Source organism: Somniosus microcephalus, chromosome 10 (assembly GCF_052327205.1).
Source record: "Somniosus microcephalus isolate GS21.2 chromosome 10, FLI_Smic_1.0, whole genome shotgun sequence".
Lineage (NCBI taxonomy): Eukaryota > Metazoa > Chordata > Chondrichthyes > Squaliformes > Somniosidae > Somniosus > Somniosus microcephalus.
The window spans coordinates 5,941,297-5,960,502 of NC_140996.1; the positions used below are offsets into that span (position 1 = coordinate 5,941,297).

General features: G+C 49.6%; 1 protein-coding gene across 1 annotated transcript in view; it reads left to right on the plus strand.

Moving 5' to 3' along the window:
- Positions 1-435: 435 nt before the first annotated feature.
- The window catches only part of cdc16 (cell division cycle 16 homolog (S. cerevisiae)), a 34,094-nt gene continuing 15,323 nt past the window's right edge, over positions 436-19,206 (plus strand). The window contains exons 1-6 of the mRNA XM_085998369.1: positions 436-533; positions 1,014-1,063; positions 3,849-3,922; positions 6,093-6,218; positions 12,746-12,898; positions 16,429-16,492. Coding sequence (XP_085854495.1) covers positions 440-533; positions 1,014-1,063; positions 3,849-3,922; positions 6,093-6,218; positions 12,746-12,898; positions 16,429-16,492 — 561 coding nt within the window. The 5' untranslated portion in view covers positions 436-439. The remainder of the gene's footprint in view (positions 534-1,013; positions 1,064-3,848; positions 3,923-6,092; positions 6,219-12,745; positions 12,899-16,428; positions 16,493-19,206) is intronic.

Here is a 19,206-nt window from a genome sequence, read left to right on the forward strand (position 1 = left end):
TGGCAGCCAATTGTGCACAGCAAGATCCCACAAGCAGCAATCAGATAAATGACTGGATAATCTGTTTAATGATGTTGGTTGAGAGATAAATATTGCCCAGGACACTGGGGATAACTCCTCTGCTCTTCAAATAGTGCCATGGGATCTTTTGCATCCACCCGAGAGGGTAGACGTGGCCTCGGTTTAACGTCTCATCCGAATGACGGCAACTCCGACAGTGCAGCACTCCCTCAGCACTGCAATGGAGTGTCCGCCTAGATTTTATGTTCTAGTCTCTGGAGTGGGACTTGGACCCACGACCTTCTGACTTGGGCAAGAGTGTTGCCCACTGCGCCAAGGCTGACCCCTGAAGCTGAAGAATATCCATGATTGTTTAAAAAGCAATTGTTTGTACACTGGGTTAATTTCAAAACCTCAAATGTAACATTTATTTTGGCGTATGTTTTTCGATAGGGTGATGAATAAAGATCCTTACCATGCCGTGCTCCTTCCAGTGCACATCGGAACATTGGTGGAATTGAACAAAGCAAATGGTAGGAACTGAATCAACTCTTCTGTTCTGATGCTTATTTCTTTTCCCTAAGTTAACATAAATTAAACTCAAAATCCCTGTCTACAAATCTCATCCCAATCTCGGCCCACCCACATCTGCAACCTTCTTCAGCCTCATGTCCCCCCTCCGTTGCCCTCTCTGCCTCTCTCTGCCTCTCTGCCTATCAGCCCGTCATTGCTTCCCCTGTTCCACCTTGGGCGAAAGATCCTTTAGCTGCCTTGGTCCTATATATTGGAGCTCTCCTCCTCTTCGCTCATTCCTTCCCCATTTTTAAAGGCTGGTGACAATTCTTTTTGAAAATCAGTTTTTACTTTAGAATGACTCGAATGCTCTGTGTAAACCTGTTGAATTCTGACTCCGTCTCTCTGTAATTTTCTCACTGATGGTTTTTCTGGTTGTAAAATAACACATTTGCATGTACCTAATTTTTTTTTTTTACATTTTTCGTTCAAATTTTCAGAACTGTTCTACCTTGCGCACAAGTTGGTGGATTTATACCCCAATAATCCAGTAAGTAGCTACAGTTGCTGCTGTTTATTTCCTTTTTCTATATCGCTCTATTCTCTACTCTCTCATCTCATCTCTCCTGAAGCCTCTGACTCCTTGCTGGAATATGGTTTCCAAAATGGTCATTCATTCATGTGAGAGCCTTGCTAATGTCAGCAAGCTACCTGACCACAGGTGAGCCACAACCTGCCCGCAAAGGTGCACCTCCCACTAGGGGCTCACTGGGTGGTGATTCGGGGGGGGGGGGGTGCCCCAGCTGGGTGGTGATTCGGGGAGGGGGGGTGTACCCCAGCTGGGTGGTGATTCGGGGGGGGGGTGTACCCCAGCTGGGTGGTGATTCGGGGGGGGGGGGTGTACCCCAGCTGGGTGGTGATTCGGGGGGGGGGGGTGTACCCCAGCTGGGTGGTGATTCGGGGGGGGGGGTTGTACCCCAGCTGGGTGGTGATTCGGAGGGGGGGGGGGGTGTACCCCAGCTGGGTGGTGATTCGGAGGGGGGGGGGGGTGTACCCCAGCTGGGTGGTGATTCGGGGAGGGGGGGGTGTACCCCAGCTGGGTGGTGATTCGGAGGGGGGGGGGGTGTACCCCAGCTGGGTGGTGATTCGGGGGGGGGGGGGGGGGTGTACCCCAGCTGGGTGGTGATTCGGGGAGGGGGGGGTGTACCCCAGCTGGGTGGTGATTCGGGGGAGGGGGGGTGTACCCCAGCTGGGTGGTGATTTGGAGGAGGGGGGGGGGGGTACCCCAGCTGGGTGGTGATTCGGGGGGGGGGGGTGTACCCCAGCTGGGTGGTGATTCGGGGGGGGGTGTACCCCAGCTGTGTGGTGATTCGGGGGGGGGGGGGGTGTACCCCAGCTGGGTGGTGATTCGGGGGGGGGGGTGTACCCCAGCTGGGTGGTGATTCGGGGGGGGGGGGTGTACCCCAGCTGGGTGGTGATTCGGGGGGGGGGGGTGTACCCCAGCTGGGTGGTGATTCGGGGGGGGGTGTACCCCAGCTGTGTGGTGATTCGGGGGGGGGTGTACCCCAGCTGGGTGGTGATTCGGGGGGGGGGTGTACCCCAGCTGGGTGGTGATTCGGGGGGGGGTGTACCCCAGCTGTGTGGTGATTCGGGGAGGGGGGGGTGTACCCCAGCTGGGTGGTGATTCGGGGGAGGGGGGGTGTACCCCAGCTGGGTGGTGATTCGGGGGAGGGGGGGTGTACCCCAGCTGGGTGGTGATTTGGAGGAGGGGGGGGGGGGTACCCCAGCTGGGTGGTGATTCGGGGGGGGGGGGGGGGGTGTACCCCAGCTGGGTGGTGATTCGGGGGGGGGGGGGGGTGTACCCCAGCTGGGTGGTGATTCGGGGGGGGGGTGTACCCCAGCTGGGTGGTGATTCGGGGAGGGGGGGTGTACCCCAGCTGTGTGGTGATTCGGGGAGGGGGGGTGTACCCCAGCTGGGTGGTGATTCGGGGAGGGGGGGTGTACCCCAGCTGGGTGGTGATTCGGGGGGGAGGGGGGGTGTATCCCAGCTGGGTGGTGATTCGGGGAGGGGGGGTGCGGAGGGTGGGTGCCCCAGCTGGGCGGTGATTTGGAGGGGGGGGGTGTATCCCAGCTGGGCGGTGATTTGGAGGGGGGGGGGTACCCCAGCTGGGTGGTGATTCGGGGGGGGGGGGGGGTGTACCCCAGCTGGGCGGTGATTTGGAGGGGGGGGGGGTGTACCCCAGCTGGGCGGTGATTCGGGAGGGGGGGGGTACCCCAGCTGGGTGGTGATTCGGGGGGGGGGGGGTACCCCAGCTGGGTGGTGATTCGGAGGGGGGGGGGGGTGTACCCCAGCTGGGTGGTGATTCGGAGGGGGGGTGTACCCCAGCTGGGTGGTGATTCGGAGGGGGGGTGTACCCCAGCTGGGTGGTGATTCGGAGGGGGGGTGTACCCCAGCTGGGTGGTGATTCGGAGGGGGGGTGTACCCCAGCTGGGTGGTGATTCGGAGGGGGGGTGTACCCCAGCTGGGTGGTGATTCGGAGGGGGGGTGTACCCCAGCTGGGTGGTGATTCGGGGGGGGGGGGGGAGGGGGGGTGTACCCCAGCTGGGCGGTGATTTGGAGGGGGGGTGTACCCCAGCTGGGCGGTGATTTGGAGGGGGGGGTGTGTATCCCAGCTGGGCGGTGATTCGGAGGGGGGGTGTACCCCAGCTGGGTGGTGATTCGGGGGGGGGGGGTGTACCCCAGCTGGGCGGTGATTTGGAGGGGGGTGGTGGGGTGTATCCCAGCTGGGCGGTGATTTGGAGGGGGGGGGTACCCCGGTTGATTTTTCCCCATCCTAATCTATGGGGACTGGGGTCAGTTGAGCCCCTGTCGTCAATCGAGCAGCGATCAGCCAACCAAGCACAGACCAGGGATTAAATCCGGGGCCCATCAGCTTCCCTGTGGCTCATCATCCCACTGGTTGAACCTTTGTGCAATCCCATGGCATGTGTTTTCAGTTATGTAGAATTACATAGAATCTACAGCACAGAAACAGGCCATTCGGCCCAACAGGTCCGTGCCGGTGTTTCTGCTCCACACCAGCCTCCTCCCGCCCCTCTTCATCTCACCCTATCAGCATCTCCTTCTATTCCTTTCTCCCTCATGTGTTTATCCAGCTTCCCCTTAAATGTATCTCTACTATTCGCCTCAACCACTCCCTGTGGGAGCGAGTTCCACATTCTCACCACTCTCTGGGTAAAGAAGTTTCAGTTCCAGTGTGTATTGTATTGTATTGTATTGTGTTTAATATAAAACATTCACTTTACCGGAACTGAGGGTTGTGATTCGTACACAGGTGTCTTGGTTTGCTGTGGGCTGTTACTACCTCATGGTTGGCCACAAAAACGAACATGCCAGGAGATATCTCAGGTAAGAACGTTAACAGCTACCCTGGGTTATTGGGTAGTTACTGTAGCTGTTTGTTTTATTTGTAAATTTATTTCTCTTTGTTCTCATTTTTAATTTTGCTGATATCCCGTTGTACAGTTAAGGGTAAATCAACAACTTATATTTATATAGCACCTTTAATGTAATAAAACGTCCCAAGGGGCTTCACAGGAACGATTATCAGAAATGAAATTTGACACCGAGTCACATGAGATATTAGGGCAGGTGAGCTTTGGATCAAAGAGGGAGGTTTTAAGGAGCGTCTTAAAGGAGGAGAGAGAGGTGGAGAGGTTTAGGGAGGGAATTCCAGAGCTTGAGGTCTAGGCAGTTGAAGGCACGACCGCCAATGGCGGGGCGATGAAAATCAGGGATGCGCAAAAGGCCAGAATTGGAGGAGCGCAGAGATCCAGGGGGATTCTAGGGCTGGAGGAGATTAGAGGTAAGGAGGGGCGAGGCCATGGAGGGATTTGAAAACCAGGATTAGAATTTTAAAACCGGATATAAATTTTATGATGTCATTGTATATTTAGATGTGCACACAGGCATTTTTTGTGTGTATGTTCCCATAATAAAGTTGGAGGCAGGCCATTCAGGAGTGAAATTAGCAAGCACTCTTTCTCATGGTGTCGTGGAAATCTGGAACTCTCCCTTCTAATGCTATTAAGGCTGGGTGTCAATTGATCATTTCAAAACCGAGATGGATAGACTTTTGTTGGGTATGGGTTACGGAACCATGGTGGGTAGATGGAGTTAAGGTACAGATCAACCGTGATCCAATTGAGTGGTGAAAAAGGCTCAAGGGGCTGAATGGCCTCCTGTTCCTGTGTAACAGGCTCGAGGGGCTGAATGGCCTCCTCCTGTTCCTGTGTTCCATATATGGGACACGCAGTGACTTCAGGCTGCTTGCAGGAGGAGCAGTGCAGAGCGGGAGGTGGGGCGAGGCAGCTTGTTTGGCCTTGGGTTCTGGGGTTAGTTAGGGTTGGGGACAATGGGGAGGGGTCCTACATATACTGGTGGTCAAGTTGTTCGGGGTTGGTACCCCTCGTGCCCAGTGGGTGAGTTGCTGTCCAGAAGGGGGTAGTTTGTGGTGAGTGACTGTCCAAGAACAGGCCCCAGACTGCCTGGTATTTCCCCAATTACTCACCCTGATGATGTTTTTGAATACATGGCTTCAACCCAATGAAGCATAAGACACAAACAGATCTCTCAGTGCGCTATTCAAGAGCGAAAATAAAAACGTTTTTTGAACTTTGTTGTTTCTAAAAAAAAAAAGTACATTATTTCACATGACCACTTTTCTATGCTTTAAGTTATTTTAGGGCATCTGGGGGTATGGAGTGTTCGAACGTAATCGTCCTCTTCAAAAGGCAGTAAAGCTAACACGTGCTGCTACAAAAGCACAGTAACAAACCCTGGAGACACAGCAAACCAACTTTCTCAAAAGCAAAATGTGATTTTTTTTTTATTGTCCTCAATTGAATAATAACCGGTGTGAGTCTTTGAGGGTATCATTACTATAAAAATACTCACGTCTGCTACAGGTACCTCACACTTGACAACAGTGGCCAGCTCTTGTTACGATTCTAATAGAAATTGAGTATTCAGGATACTTAAGGGATGAGGCAAATTGCATCCGAATAATATGTTTGCGATTGCCACACGATCTAGAACCAGGGACACGGGGTCAAGCTTAACTGAGAGTGTGCACAGCTAAGTCACATTTTTAAGACTGAGATTGACAGCTATTTGTTGGGCAACGGACATGGATTGAAGGTGGGTTGATGGAGTTGAGGTACAGATCAGCTATGATCTAATTGAATGGTGGAACAGGCTCGAGGGGCCGAATGGCCCACTCCTGTTCCATACATGGGATGCACAGTGACTTGAAGCTATTGACTGTTTGAACTTAATTGCATCGTAGAATTTGGCAGAGCATAAGGAGGCCAGTTCTGCGCTGGCTTTCTGCAGAGCTATCCCATTCCTCTAACCTTTTATATCTTAAAAAGCATTCTTCTAACCTCTGTTTATCTGGTGATAAATGTATGCCCTAATCTAAACCCTAGTTTCACTTCTGATTTATACAGCAATCCCTGTTAATTGGGAAGGATTCTGTTGGCTTGTTTTTCTAATTGAAGTTGTTTTAACCTTTCAGTAAGGCGACAACCCTTGAACGAACCTATGGGCCAGCGTGGATCGCCTATGGCCATTCCTTTGCAGTGGAAGGAGAACATGACCAGGCCATGGCTGCTTACTTCACCGCAGCACAGCTAATGAAAGGGTAGGTGTTGGCTCTCCACTGGAATGGGCAGATGTCAGTAAATCTTTTAACGCAAGCTGAATGATTGTTCACCTCATTGGTGATCTCCAGCAAATCTTTGGATTTCAAACCAACAGCATTGTTGGTTTTTGCCATCAAGTACTTGGTTTGAAACCTTGCTTGCTGGCATGATCTGCCAACATGATCTTCAAAACTGACATCAACACCCTGTCTTTGGGGGGGAAAAAAACCCGACACCTCACACTTTCTCCAACTACCACCCCGTTCCCAACCTTCCAACCAGTGTCAGCCTGGCTTAGTTAGGAGAACTCTCTCCTCTGAGTTGGAAGCCACTCTCCTACAAGTCCCACTGTAGAATTTTGCGCATATAATCCAGGCTGACGCTTCGGTGCCATACTAAGGGAGTGCTGCACTGTCTGAGGTGCCGTCTTTCGGATGAGATATTAAACTGAGGCTCTGTCTGTCTGTTCAGGTGTAAATTATCTCGTGACACCATTTGGCAAAGAGCGGACAGTCCTTGCAGTGCCCTGTTGGCAACATTCCTCCCTCAACCAACACCATCAAAAGCAGATTAGCTGGTCATTATTTCACCTTGCTGTGAGCAAATTGGCTGCCGCATGTGCTTGCATAACAACCATGGCTGCACTTCAAAAGTTATCCATTAATTGTAAAGTGCTTTAGGGCTTTCCCAGGATGTGATGAGGCTCTATATTCAAGAAAGATTGTTGTCGTCTCAATTCCTGGACTGTATCATTTCCTTGTAGTTTACATTCCACCACTCCCTGGAATGGTATTTTGCCCAGTACTCATCTACATTTTTAAGTATTTGTTCAGGAACGGAATGTTTTAAAAGTAAATGACTTCGAATCATAGAATCTTACAGCACCGAAAGAGGCCATTTGGCCCGTCGTGCCTGTGCCGGCTCTTTGAAAGAGCTCTCCAATCCTTCCTAAAGTGTGGTGTCTAGAATTGGACACAATACTCCAGCTGAGGCCTAACCAATAATTTGTAAAGGTTTGGCATGGCTTGCTTGTTTTTGTATTCAATGCCCTTAATCACCAAAGGCAAGTATCCCACGCTTTCTTAACTGCCTTATTAACTTGCCCAGCCACCTTCCAGGATTTGTGAATATGCACCCCCAGGTCCTCTGCTCTTGAACACCCCCTCCCCTCAAAATAATGCCATTTAGATTTTACTGCCTCTCCATGTTGTTTCTCCCAAAGTGCATCACTTCACACTTATCCACATTAAATTGCATCTGCCACGTGTCTGCTCATTTCGCCAGTCTATCTATGTCCACCTGAAGTCTGCTACTATCCTGCTCAAGAAGGGTAGCAGGGATAAACCAGGGAATTACAGGCCAGTGAGTCTAACATCTGTGGTGGGGAAATTATTGGAAAAAATTCTGAGGGACAAAATTAATCTCCACTTGGAGAGGCAAGGATTAATCGGGGATAGTCAGCATGGCTTTGTCAAGGGTAAATCATGTCTAAAAATCTGATCGAATTTTTCGAGGGGGTGACTAGTGGGGTGGATGAGGGAAATGCTGTGGATGTGGTTTACATGGACTTCAGTAAAGCTTTTGACAAAGTCCCGCATAGGAGACTGGTCAAGAAGGTAAGAGCCCATGGGATCCAGGGTGCCTTGGCGCGTTGGATCCTAAACTGGCTGAGTGGCAGGAGGCAGAGGGTGATGGTCGAAGGTTGCCTTTGTGACTGGAAGCCTGTGTCCAGTGGGGTACCTCAGGGATCGGTGCTGGGTCCCTTATTGTTTGTGATCTACATAAATGATTTGGATGAGAATGTAAAAGGTATGATCAGTAAGTTCGCAGATGACACGAAAATTGGTGGGGTGGTAAATTGCGAGGAGGAAAGCCTCCAGCTACAGGACGATATTAACGGGTTGGTCAGATGGGCGGAAAAGTGGCAAATGGAATTTAACCCTGAAAAGTGCGAGGTGATGCATTTTGGACGGACAAATAAGGCAAGGGCATACACACTGAGTGGTAGGACCCTAGGAAGTACAGAGGGTCAGAGGGACCTTGGTGTACATGTACATAGATCCCTGAAGGCAGCGGAGCAGGTAGATAAGGTGGTTAAAAAGGCATATGGGATACTTGCCTTCATTAGCCGAGGCATAGAATATAAGAGCAGGGAGGTTATGATGGAGCTGTACAAAACGCTGGTGAGGCCACAGCTGGAGTACTGTGTGCAGTTCTGGTCGCCTCACTATAGGAAGGATGTGATTGCTTTGGAGAGGGTGCAGAGAAGATTCACCAGGATGTTACCTGGGATGGAGCGCCTCAGCTATGAAGAGAGGCTGGACAGGCTGGAGTTGTTTTCCTTGGAGCAGAGAAGGCTGAGGGGGGACCTGATTGAGGTGTACAAAATAATGAGGGGCATAGATAGGGTAGATAAAGAGGAACTTTTCCCCTTAGTGGGGGGGGTCAATAACAAGGGGGCATAGATTCAGGGTAAGGGGCAGGAGATTTAGAGGGGATTTGAGGAGGAACTTTTTCACCCAGAGGGTGGTTGGAATGTGGAACTCAATGCCTGAAAGGGTGGTGGAGGCAGGAACCCTCACAACATTCAAGAAGCATTTGGATGAGCACTTGAAATGCCATTGCATACAAGGCTATGGACCAAATGCTGGAAAATGGGATTAGACTGGACAGGGATGGATGGGCGGCGCAGACACGATGGGCTGAAGGGCCTCTTTCTGTGCTGTAAAACTCTATGACTCTATGACTATTTACTACAGGAAACTCTCGTTTAAACGGCACCTAAATATCCGGCATTCTCTATTAACCGGCAAAATTCTCACTCCGAAAACAACACCTCAATAACCGGCAATGTTGCCGAGTCCGAGTCTCCCGCGGTGGCCGAGTTAGTCAGTGGGGGTAGTTCTCCAAACTGCCACTACTCGGCTTCTTGGCGCTGTCGGAAGTCGGAACACCTCAATACCCCTGTAACAGGAGTCTGACTCTCCCGCGCTGTCGGGAGTCGGAACACCTCAATACCCCTGTAACAGGAGTCTGACTCTCCCGCGCTGTGGGGAGTCGGAACACCTCAATACCCCTGTAACAGGAGTCTGACTCTCCCGCGCTGTCGGGAGTCGGAACACCTCAATACCCCTGTAACAGGAGTCTGACTCTCCCGCGCTGTCGGGAGTCGGAACACCTCAATACCCCTGTAACAGGAGTCTGACTCTCCCGCGCTGTGGGGAGTCGGAACACCTCAATACCCCTGTAACAGGAGTCTGACTCTCCCGCGCTGTCGGGAGTCGGAACACCTCAATACCCCTGTAACAGGAGTCTGACTCTCCCGCGCTGTCGGGAGTCGGAACACCTCAAAACCCCTGTAACAGGAGTCTGACTCTCCCGCGCTGTCGGGAGTCGGAACACCTCAAAACCCCTGTAACAGGAGTCTGACTTTCCCACGCTGCCGGTAGTCTCTTCTGATCCGCCATTTTACAGGGGTACTGTGTGTCTCCCACGCTGCTGGTAGTCATTGCATTGTATTGCCCTCAACTGGCAGTACTGTACTTAATCAAGCATCTTTCACCATCCATTTAACACAACATTCTGTAGGTGAGTACCCAATTACTGTATACTGCACATTTCTTGATTTTTTAATTTTTCTTTGTTAAAAATAGCCTCGGTAGATAACCCTCTCCGTCACCTGGAATTTTTGATCAACCGGCAACACGCCGGTCCCGTCGGTGCCGGATACCAGAGAGTTTCCTGTACATTGCCAAGTTTTGTACCATCCACAAACTTCAAAATTGTTCTCCCTATACCCAGGCCCAGGTCACGTTATATATAACAAGAAAAAAAATGGTCCTAATACTGACCCCTGGGAGACCCCACTGCATACACTTCTCCAGTCGGAAAAACCTCGGTTCACCACTCCTCTCTGCCTCCTATCCATTAGTCAATTACGTACCCAAGTTACCACCGTCCCTTTAATACCATGTGCTTCTATTTTCTGAATAAGTCTGCTATGTGGTACTTTATCAAATGCCTTTTGAAAGTTAATATACACAACATCTACTGCACTACCTTCATCAAACCTCTCTGTTACTTCATCAAAGAACTCAAGTCAGGTTAGTCAGACACGATTTGCCTTTAACAAATCCGTGCTGGCTGTCCTTTATTAACCCATGCTTCTCCAAGTGAGAATTAATTTTGTCCTCGACAGTGATCTCTAGTAGTTTTCCCACCACTGATGTTAGACTGATTGGCCTACAGTTACCAGGTTTATCCCCCTCCCCTTTTTTGAACAGGGGCGTAATGTTTGCAATTCTCCAGTCCTCTGGCACCACTCCCATACCAAGGAGGATTGAAAGATTGTGGTCAGAGCTTCTGCTATCTCCACCCTAACTTCCCTCGGCAACCTAGGATGCATCCTGTCTGGACTGGCTGACTTGTTAACTTTGAGTGATGCCAACCTATTTAGCAGCTACTTTCTATCTATTTTTATCCTATCCAATATCTCTACTTCCCCCTCCTGTACTGTGACATTAACTTCATCCTCTTTAGTGAAGACAGATGCAAAGTCCTCATTCAGTACCTCAGCCATGCCCTCCGCCTCCACAAGAAGATCTTTTTATCCCTAATTGGCCCCACCATTCCTTTAACTATCTCTTTACTTTTTATGTTTATAAAAGATTTTTGGGTTCCCTTTTGTTACCCATTAATCTTTTCTCATACTCTCTCTTTGCCCTTCTTGTATCCTTTCTCAAATTTCCCCCTGCACACTCTGTATTCTGCCTGGTTTTTGACTGTATTCTGTACCTGACATTTGTCATGAACCGCCTTTTTCTGTTTTATTTTATCCTCTATTTCCTTTGTCACCCAGGGAGCTCTAGCTTTGGATGCCCCATCTTTCCTCCTTGGGAATAGGCTTGGTTTGTATGCGAACTATCTCCACCCTGAAGGCCTGCCATTGCTTATTTACTGTTTTCCTGGTTAATCTTGTTTCCAGTCCGCCTGTTCTCTCTCCCTTCTCACATCACTGGAATTTGTTCTCTTCCACCTGGGTATTTTCACCTTTGATTTTTCTTTATCCCTTTCCGTAACTACTTTAAACCTAATTATATTGTGATCACTATTACCCAGATGCTCTCCCACTGAAACACACTCCACTTGCCCTACTTCATTCCCCAGAACTCGATCCAGCACTGCTTCCTTCCTTGTTGGGCTAGAAACATATTGATTAAGAAAGATCTCCTGTACACGCTTTATGAATTCTTCACCTTCCTTACCCTTTACTCTGTTTTTCCCCGATCTATATTGGGGAAATTGAAGTCCCCTACTATTACTGCTCTCTTATTTTTGCATTTCTCTGAAATTTGCCTACAGATTTGCTCCTCTATCTCCTTTTCACTATTTGGGTGTCGATAGTAAACACCAATGTGCCCGCTAAGCTGCGCAGCCACACGTCTGCACAGTGGTCTGGAGGTCCCGTGCAGATCGCTCACGGACTTTTCAATGTAAATAGCCGCGCAAGTGCGAAAAATTGAATGGGCTGTGCTGCCCGTTAAAGGTCCCGCGCACAAAAAAAAAAGACCGGACGTTGGTAAACGCCCAGCAATGTAACAGTTCCTTTTCTGTTCCTTAACTCTAATCAAATAGATTCAGTCTTTGAACCCTCTAGTATATCGTCCCTCTGTAGAACTGTAATATTATCCTTGATCAATACTGCCCCCACTTTCCTTTTTCCCTTTGAATACACTGTAGCTGGGAATGTTTAGTTTCCATTCCTGCCCATGTTTAAGCCAGGTCTCCGTTATAGCCACTATATCATAACCCCATGTGGTACCCTGCGCCTGTAACTCGCCGGCCTTATTTGTAACACTTCTCGCATTAACGCATGCATTCCAACACCATGCTAATCGGCTTTGCTTTTTTCCTCCATCTAATCCCTGTTCTGTTGTTTGTCCCTCCTAGTTTTCTATGCACCTCATCTCTCCTCTCTGCTGCTGCGCCCTGGTTCTCCCCACCCCCGCCAAATTAGTTTAAACTCTCCCCACAGCACCAGTTAACCTCCCTGCAAGGACATTGGCCCCAGCCCTGTTCCTGTTCAGGTGCTTGTACAGGTCCCTCTTTCCCCAGACCTAGTCCCAATGCCCCAGAAATCTGAAGCCCTCCCTCCTGCACCACTTCTCCAGCCACGCAGTCACCTGCTCTCTCTTCCTGTTTCTGTACTCGGCAGCATGTGGCACTGGAAGTAATCCAGGGGTCCTGTTCTTTAATCTTTTTCCTAGCTCCTCGACCTTTTCCTGCCTGTCATTGGTGTTAAACCAGTTGAATATAGTTAGCATTTGTCTTAAGAGAATTGAGAAGTTCAACTTAAATCCATAAACCTGCGTGCCTGTTGGCTAGTCTTTGTGTGAATAAAGCAAGGTTTGGTTTGCAGGTATTTCTGTGCCGTGCCTAATGCCCGTTGTGTTCACTGATTCTGATTTTATTTATACCCATTAGAAAGGGCTGCCGTTTTAGAGATTTTTCATTCTGTTACCCGCAGGTGTCATTTACCAATGTTGTATATTGGGCTCGAGTACGGACTGACCAACAATTCCAAACTGGCAGAGAGGTTTTTCAGTCAGGCCTTGAGCACGGCACCCGAGGACCCTTTCGTACTTCACGAGATGGGAGTGGTGGCTTTTCAAAATGCAGAGTAAGTAGGTTAAAAGTTCTCAACGTACATGCACATCGCCAACTTATAAATTACACAGAAAACCGTGCTTCACCCATTGAATTCTTTCAGAAATTCAGAGTACATGAATTGAGAGAATGTGTGGATTGTAAAAAGGTGTTTAATTAACAGCCATACAAGAGATTCTTTAGAACAAAAAATGCTTTGTCGGGGAAATGGGCTTGGAGTAGATAGCTCCAGGCACTAACAGACACCGCGAGTCAAATGGCCCCCTTCTGTTCTGTGCACTGTGTCTATGTATCCGAGTCTGCCTCTTTTTTTCTCTCCTTTCTCGTTCTCTCACGATCTCGTTCTCTCCCTCGCGCGCGCTCCCGTTCTCTGTCATACTGACTATCTCACTCTTAATGCCCCTCTCGCTGGTTTTTTTTGACACATTTGGTGGCCGTGTGCATTATTGCGTGATGCCGACATGTAACCAAAAATGGTCCGGCCTTTGCTTGCGGGAAACTTAAACCCAGCCTGGAGGCCTGGCAAGGCCAACAACCTAACTTTGTTGCATATCCCTATACATCGCCAACTAAGGGAATTGGCAAAAGAACCAGAGGGGAGATGAGAATTTTTTATAACGCAACGAGCTGCTGTGATCTGGAATGCGCTGTCTGACAGGGCGGTGGGAGCAGATTCAGTAGTAACTTTCAAAAGGGGGATTGGATAAATACTTGAAGGGGGAAAACTTGCAGGTCTATGGGGAAAGAGCAGGGGGGAGTGGGACTAATTGGAGAGCTCTTTCAAAGAGCCGGCACAGGCACGATGGGCCGAATGGCCTCCTTCTGTGCTGTATCATTCTATGACAATTAGCACAGAGCCACCCAGTGGCCAGATTGTTTATTTACAGCATGACGACAACAACAACAACTTGCATTTATACAGCGCCTTTAACATAATATAAAACGTCCCGAAACGCCTCACGGGAGCGTTATTAAACAATTTGACACCGAGCCACCTAAGGAGATGTTCGGGAAAGTGATCAAAAGCTTGGTCAAAGAGGTCGGTCTTAAAGGAGCGTCTTAAAGGGGAAGGAGAGGTGGAGAGGTTCAGGGAGGGAATTCCAGAGCTTAGGGCCTTGGCAGCTGAAGGCACGGCTGCCAGTGGTGGAGCGATTTAAAATCGGGGTGTGTGCAAGAGGCCAGAATTGGAGGAGAGCAGAGATCATACGCTTGTATAATATAAGGTGAGACTGACAATATCCAATACACAAAGCACTGCCTGTACAGGATGTCTAACCACACACTTGTAGGTGGCAGTGTGTGTGTTCTATCTACTCCCTTTATAATCTCTCTCACTGTACCAAATGTCAGAACAAAGTTTAGCAAGCAACAAGCTTCTGTATCAACACTGTGTGAAAGTAGGCTGCTCAGAGGGTCCGTGAGATATGCCTAGGATCACCACCCCGCCGGTTTCTTTGCTCATCACTCCCTCCCTATGGGGCCCTGCTTCTACTTGGCACCTTCCAACGATCATTGAGACAAATGTTAGGAAATCAATATGTGGGGAAATAGCAGATGTAAATGCATTTCCTTCATTACAAGTTCACAACAACAACTTGTATTGATATACAGGAAACTCTTTTTTTTATCTGGCACCGACAGGACCGGCGTGGTGCCGGTTGATCAAAAAGTCCAGATTACAGAGAGGTATACTTACCAAGGTACGAGAGCCCCGGTTACACAGCCACCGGTGCAGGAACCCCGGTTACACGGCCACCGGTGCAGGAACCCCGGTTACACGGCCACCGGTGCAGGAGCCCCGGTTACACGGCCACCGGTGCAGGAGCCCCGGTTACACGGCCACCGGTGCAGGAGCCCCGGTTACACGGCCACCGGTGCAGGAGCCCCGGTTACACGGCCACCGGTGCAGGAGCCCCGGTTACACGGCCACAGGTGCAGGAGCCCCGGTTACACGGCCACCGGTGCAGGAGCCCCGGTTACACGGCCACCGGTGCAGGAGCCCCGGTTACACGGCCACCGGTGCAGGAGCCCCGGTTACACGGCCACCGGTGCAGGAGCCCCGGTTACACGGCCACCGGTGCAGGAGCCCCGGTTACACGGCCACAGGTGCAGGAGCCCCGGTTACACGGCCACAGGTGCAGGAGCCCCGGTTACACGGCCACAGGTGCAGGAGCCCCGGTTACACGGCCACAGGTGCAGGAGCCCCGGTTACACGGCCACAGGTGCAGGAGCCCCGGTTACACGGCCACAGGTGCAGGAGCCCCGGTTACACGGCCACAGGTGCAGGAGCCCCGGTTACACGGCCACAGGTGCAGGAGCCCCGGTTACACGGCCACAGGTGCAGGAGCCCCGGTTACACGGCCACAGGTGCAGGAGCCCCGGTTACACGGCCACAGGTGCAGGAGCCCCGGTTACACGGCCACAGGTGCAGGAGCCCCGGTTACACGGCCACAGGTGCAGGAGCCCCGGTTACACGGCCACAGGTGCAGGAGCCCCGGTTACACGGCCACAGGTGCAGGAGCCCCGGTTACACGGCCACAGGTGCAGGAGCCCCGGTTACACGGCCACAGGTGCAGGAGCCCCGGTTACACGGCCACAGGTGCAGGAGCCCCGGTTACACGGCCACAGGTGCAGGAGCCCCGGTTACACGGCCACAGGTGCAGGAGCCCCGGTTACACGGCCACAGGTGCAGGAGCCCCGGTTACACGGCCACAGGTGCAGGAGCCCCGGTTACACGGCCACAGGTGCAGGAGCCCCGGTTACACGGCCACAGGTGCAGGAGCCCCGGTTACACGGCCACAGGTGCAGGAGCCCCGGTTACACGGCCACTAATGCATAGTAAAACTTACCTGAACCTACTCCTGAATTTTGCCGGTTAAGAGAGTTTCCTGTATCTCCTTTAACGTAGTAAAACGTCCCAAGGGGCTTCAAGGGAGTGTTATAAGACCAAAAAAAGTTGACACCGAGCCACCTAAGGAGATATTAGGACAGGTGACCAAAAGCTTGGCCAAAGAGGTCGGTTTTAAGGAGCGTCTTAAAGGAGGAGAGAGAGGCGGAGAGGTTTAGGGAGGGAATTCCAGAGCTTAGGGCCCAGGCAGCTGAAGGCACGGCCACCAATGGTGGAGCGATTAAAACCGGGGATATGCAAGAAGCCAGAATTAGAGGCACGCAGAGATCGCCGGGTTTGTGGGGCTGGGGGGGGCGATGGTGAGAGGGGAGGTGGAGGTGTAGGGCTGGAGGAGATTAGAGATGGGGACGGATTTGAAAACAAGGGTGAGAATTTAAAAAATTTAAAACGCAGGCAAAACACGTCATAAATGTGGACGTTGCTGATCAAAACGGGGGGAAAGTTCGCCAAAAAATGTGACGCAGGACAACTGGAAGAAAACTGAGGAATACAGGAACCATTTGCAGAAATACGGCCTGTAGTATATTATAGCTAGATAAATGTATTTGTTATGGCAGAGGTTCTGAATCCACAGTTGTCTTTTAATTTGTCTGTTCCATTCTTTGCTGAAGTTAGTTTAAATAATTGTGTTTCAGCTGGAAGACTGCAGAGAAGTATTTCCTCGATGCATTGGATAAAGTGAGAGCAATTGGAAACGAGGTGAAGTGTATTTTTCATTTTTTTTTTTAAAGGGAACCTTTTTTGCGTGTTTGCGTGGGTTTGCGTGGGTTTACTCCGGGTGCTCCGGTTTCCTCCCACAGTCCAAAGATGTGCAGGTTAGGTTGATTGGCTATGATAAATTGACCCTTAGTGTTAGGGGGATTAAATACGTGGGGTTACGGGGATAGGGTGGGATATGTGTTGGTGTAGGGGTTGCGGGGATCGGGTGGGATATGTGTCGGTGCAGGCTCGATGGGCCGAAATGGCCTCTATCTGCACTGTGGGGTTTCTGTGATTCTGTGATTCATGAGCTGCATTTCAGTGTATCTGGCCAGCTGAGGGTGCCTGGATATTGCGATTCGTGTAAATTGCTGTGCTGATGCATTGTACTGCCCAGGCAGAGTGCTGTTTCGGTCTGAATGTTTGACCTTGATGCATTTGAACTGAATTGGTTTCGAGGTGACTGAAGGGAGTGGGCTTCGCATGCAAGTGTCACACCCATACTTAAAAGGTATAATTAGCATGTTGCAATATAAATGAACGCTTAAACGTTGAACTTTTGAATACTGTTCTACTACAGGACAGTGACTGCATTTCAAAGTACAGTAAACTCTTGTTTAAATGGCACTTAATCATCCGGAATTCTTTAATAACCGGCAAAATAGATAACCAGTAACTATGTTTTTCCGAGTTTCCTGCGGGCTATGTAAAACGGGCTGGAGTGCAGAGAGTGGTAAACAGCCTCTGTACTTGAAGAACTACTCAAAGGTACATTTAAAGGTCAGGTACATCATTTGATCTTGTGCTTATATCGACTTGTGTCCCAATGACTGGGACTCTTGCAGTGGCTGTGTCTTTTAAATGGTAAAGTCTGTATTTCTTAAAACATTAGCTATAGAATACATTGGCCCTCACAGCATCGGTTGGCATTTGCAGTTTGTGTTTAGTGGCTCCTCCATTATATGTCAGTATTGGATGGTGGAAATTGGTGGGCAATTGAGAGAACCTAATTTGTGGTCTTGCACATGTGGTATGGTACATGAGTTTAGAAGAATGAGAGGTGATCTCATTGAAACATACAAAATTCTTACAGGGCTTGACAGGGTAAATGCAGGGGGAATGTTTCCCCTGGCTGGGGAGTCTAGAACCAGGGGTTCACAGTCTCAGAATAAGGGGTCGGCCATTTAGGACTGAGATGAGGAGGAATTTCTTCACTCAGAGGGTGGTGAATCTTTGGAATTCTCTACCCCAGAGGGCTGTGGCGGCTCAGTCGTTGAGTATATTCAAGGCTGAGATCGATAGATTTTTGGATATTAAGGGAATCGAGGGATATGGGGATAGTTCAGGAAAGTGGAGATGAGGTAGAAGATCAGCCATGATCTTATTGAATGGCAGAGCAGGCTCAAGGGGCCGAATGGCCGACTCCTCCTAATTCTTGTGTTCTTATGTATAACGTAACCTTAGGCACTGGAATGAAGATAATTACAGTAACAAGTAACCAAATAATTCGCCACAGAAAGGAGATAGAATACAAATAGCAGAAGAAATGTAATTTTCACTTTTAGTTCCATGAACGGTCTGGCAGATAATCAGGACTGTGGGGAGTTGGAGTGCAGTGATGGAGGTTCCCACTATTTCGAAGTGAAATGTGTACCGTCCAATTGTCTAAGTGAGAACTCCCGGTCACTGCCCATCTCTGCTATACAAGATGTATTCCAGGTATTTTTTTTTTTTATTTTTTTAAAGAAAATTGATTTGAAATTGTGACTAAAACTATGGCATATTTATATTTTGTCAAATTCCCAAAGAATGAACAAATCGCTAATTAATTCAGTGCTAAATTTCTTAGCTGTCACTTTTTGTTAAAGTTCAATTAATTTTTTGAATGCCCAATGCCAAAGATAGCCTCCACAGTCAGTGCTTCTTACCAAAGCAATACTATTGTATTTTAACTCTCTGATTGTGGGATTCTATCCGTAAACTTGAGGTCATCCAAAACTCTGCTCGCTCACTGAAATGTTGGTCCGGAACTTGCTAGAACAATAGCGGTGTGTTAATGACACATGCTGTTATTGATTCATAAATTGCCCAGCAAGTCCGGGGGATGAAGACCTACCCCGTGAGCATCTGTCTGCGGCTGAGCCAGACTGTTAAAACCTTGGGGTCATATTTGACCCCGAGATGAGCTTCTGACCAGGTATCTGCACCATCACTAAGACCACCTAGTTCCACCTCCAGAACATCGCCTGTCTCCGCCCCTACCTCAGCTCATCTGCTGCTGATACCCTCAACCATGCCTTTGTTACCTTAAGACTTGACCATTCCAACGCACTTCTGGCTGGCGCTGTAAAGGCGCTATATAAATGCAAGTTGTTGTTGTGTGAATGAGCAGGAAAGGACCTTGTATTTATATCGCGCACCTCACAACCTCAGCCCAAAATGCTGTACAGCCAATGAAGTACAGTTTGAAATGTAATCACTGCTGTAATGCAGGGAAATGTTGTAATATAGAGCAGAGTAACATCTATCGTAAATTTCAGCACACTTCAACTTAATTTCCATTTGACTCTTAACAAAGAAAATAATTAATACGCCACACTGTCCCTGATAGCTGGCAAAATATTCACTTTTCGGGTCAGCCTTTCCCCTTGACCTGACTGGCTATATCTTAAAATGGCAGCTCTTTCTCTGGCTCGAGTCCCAGGTTATCCAGA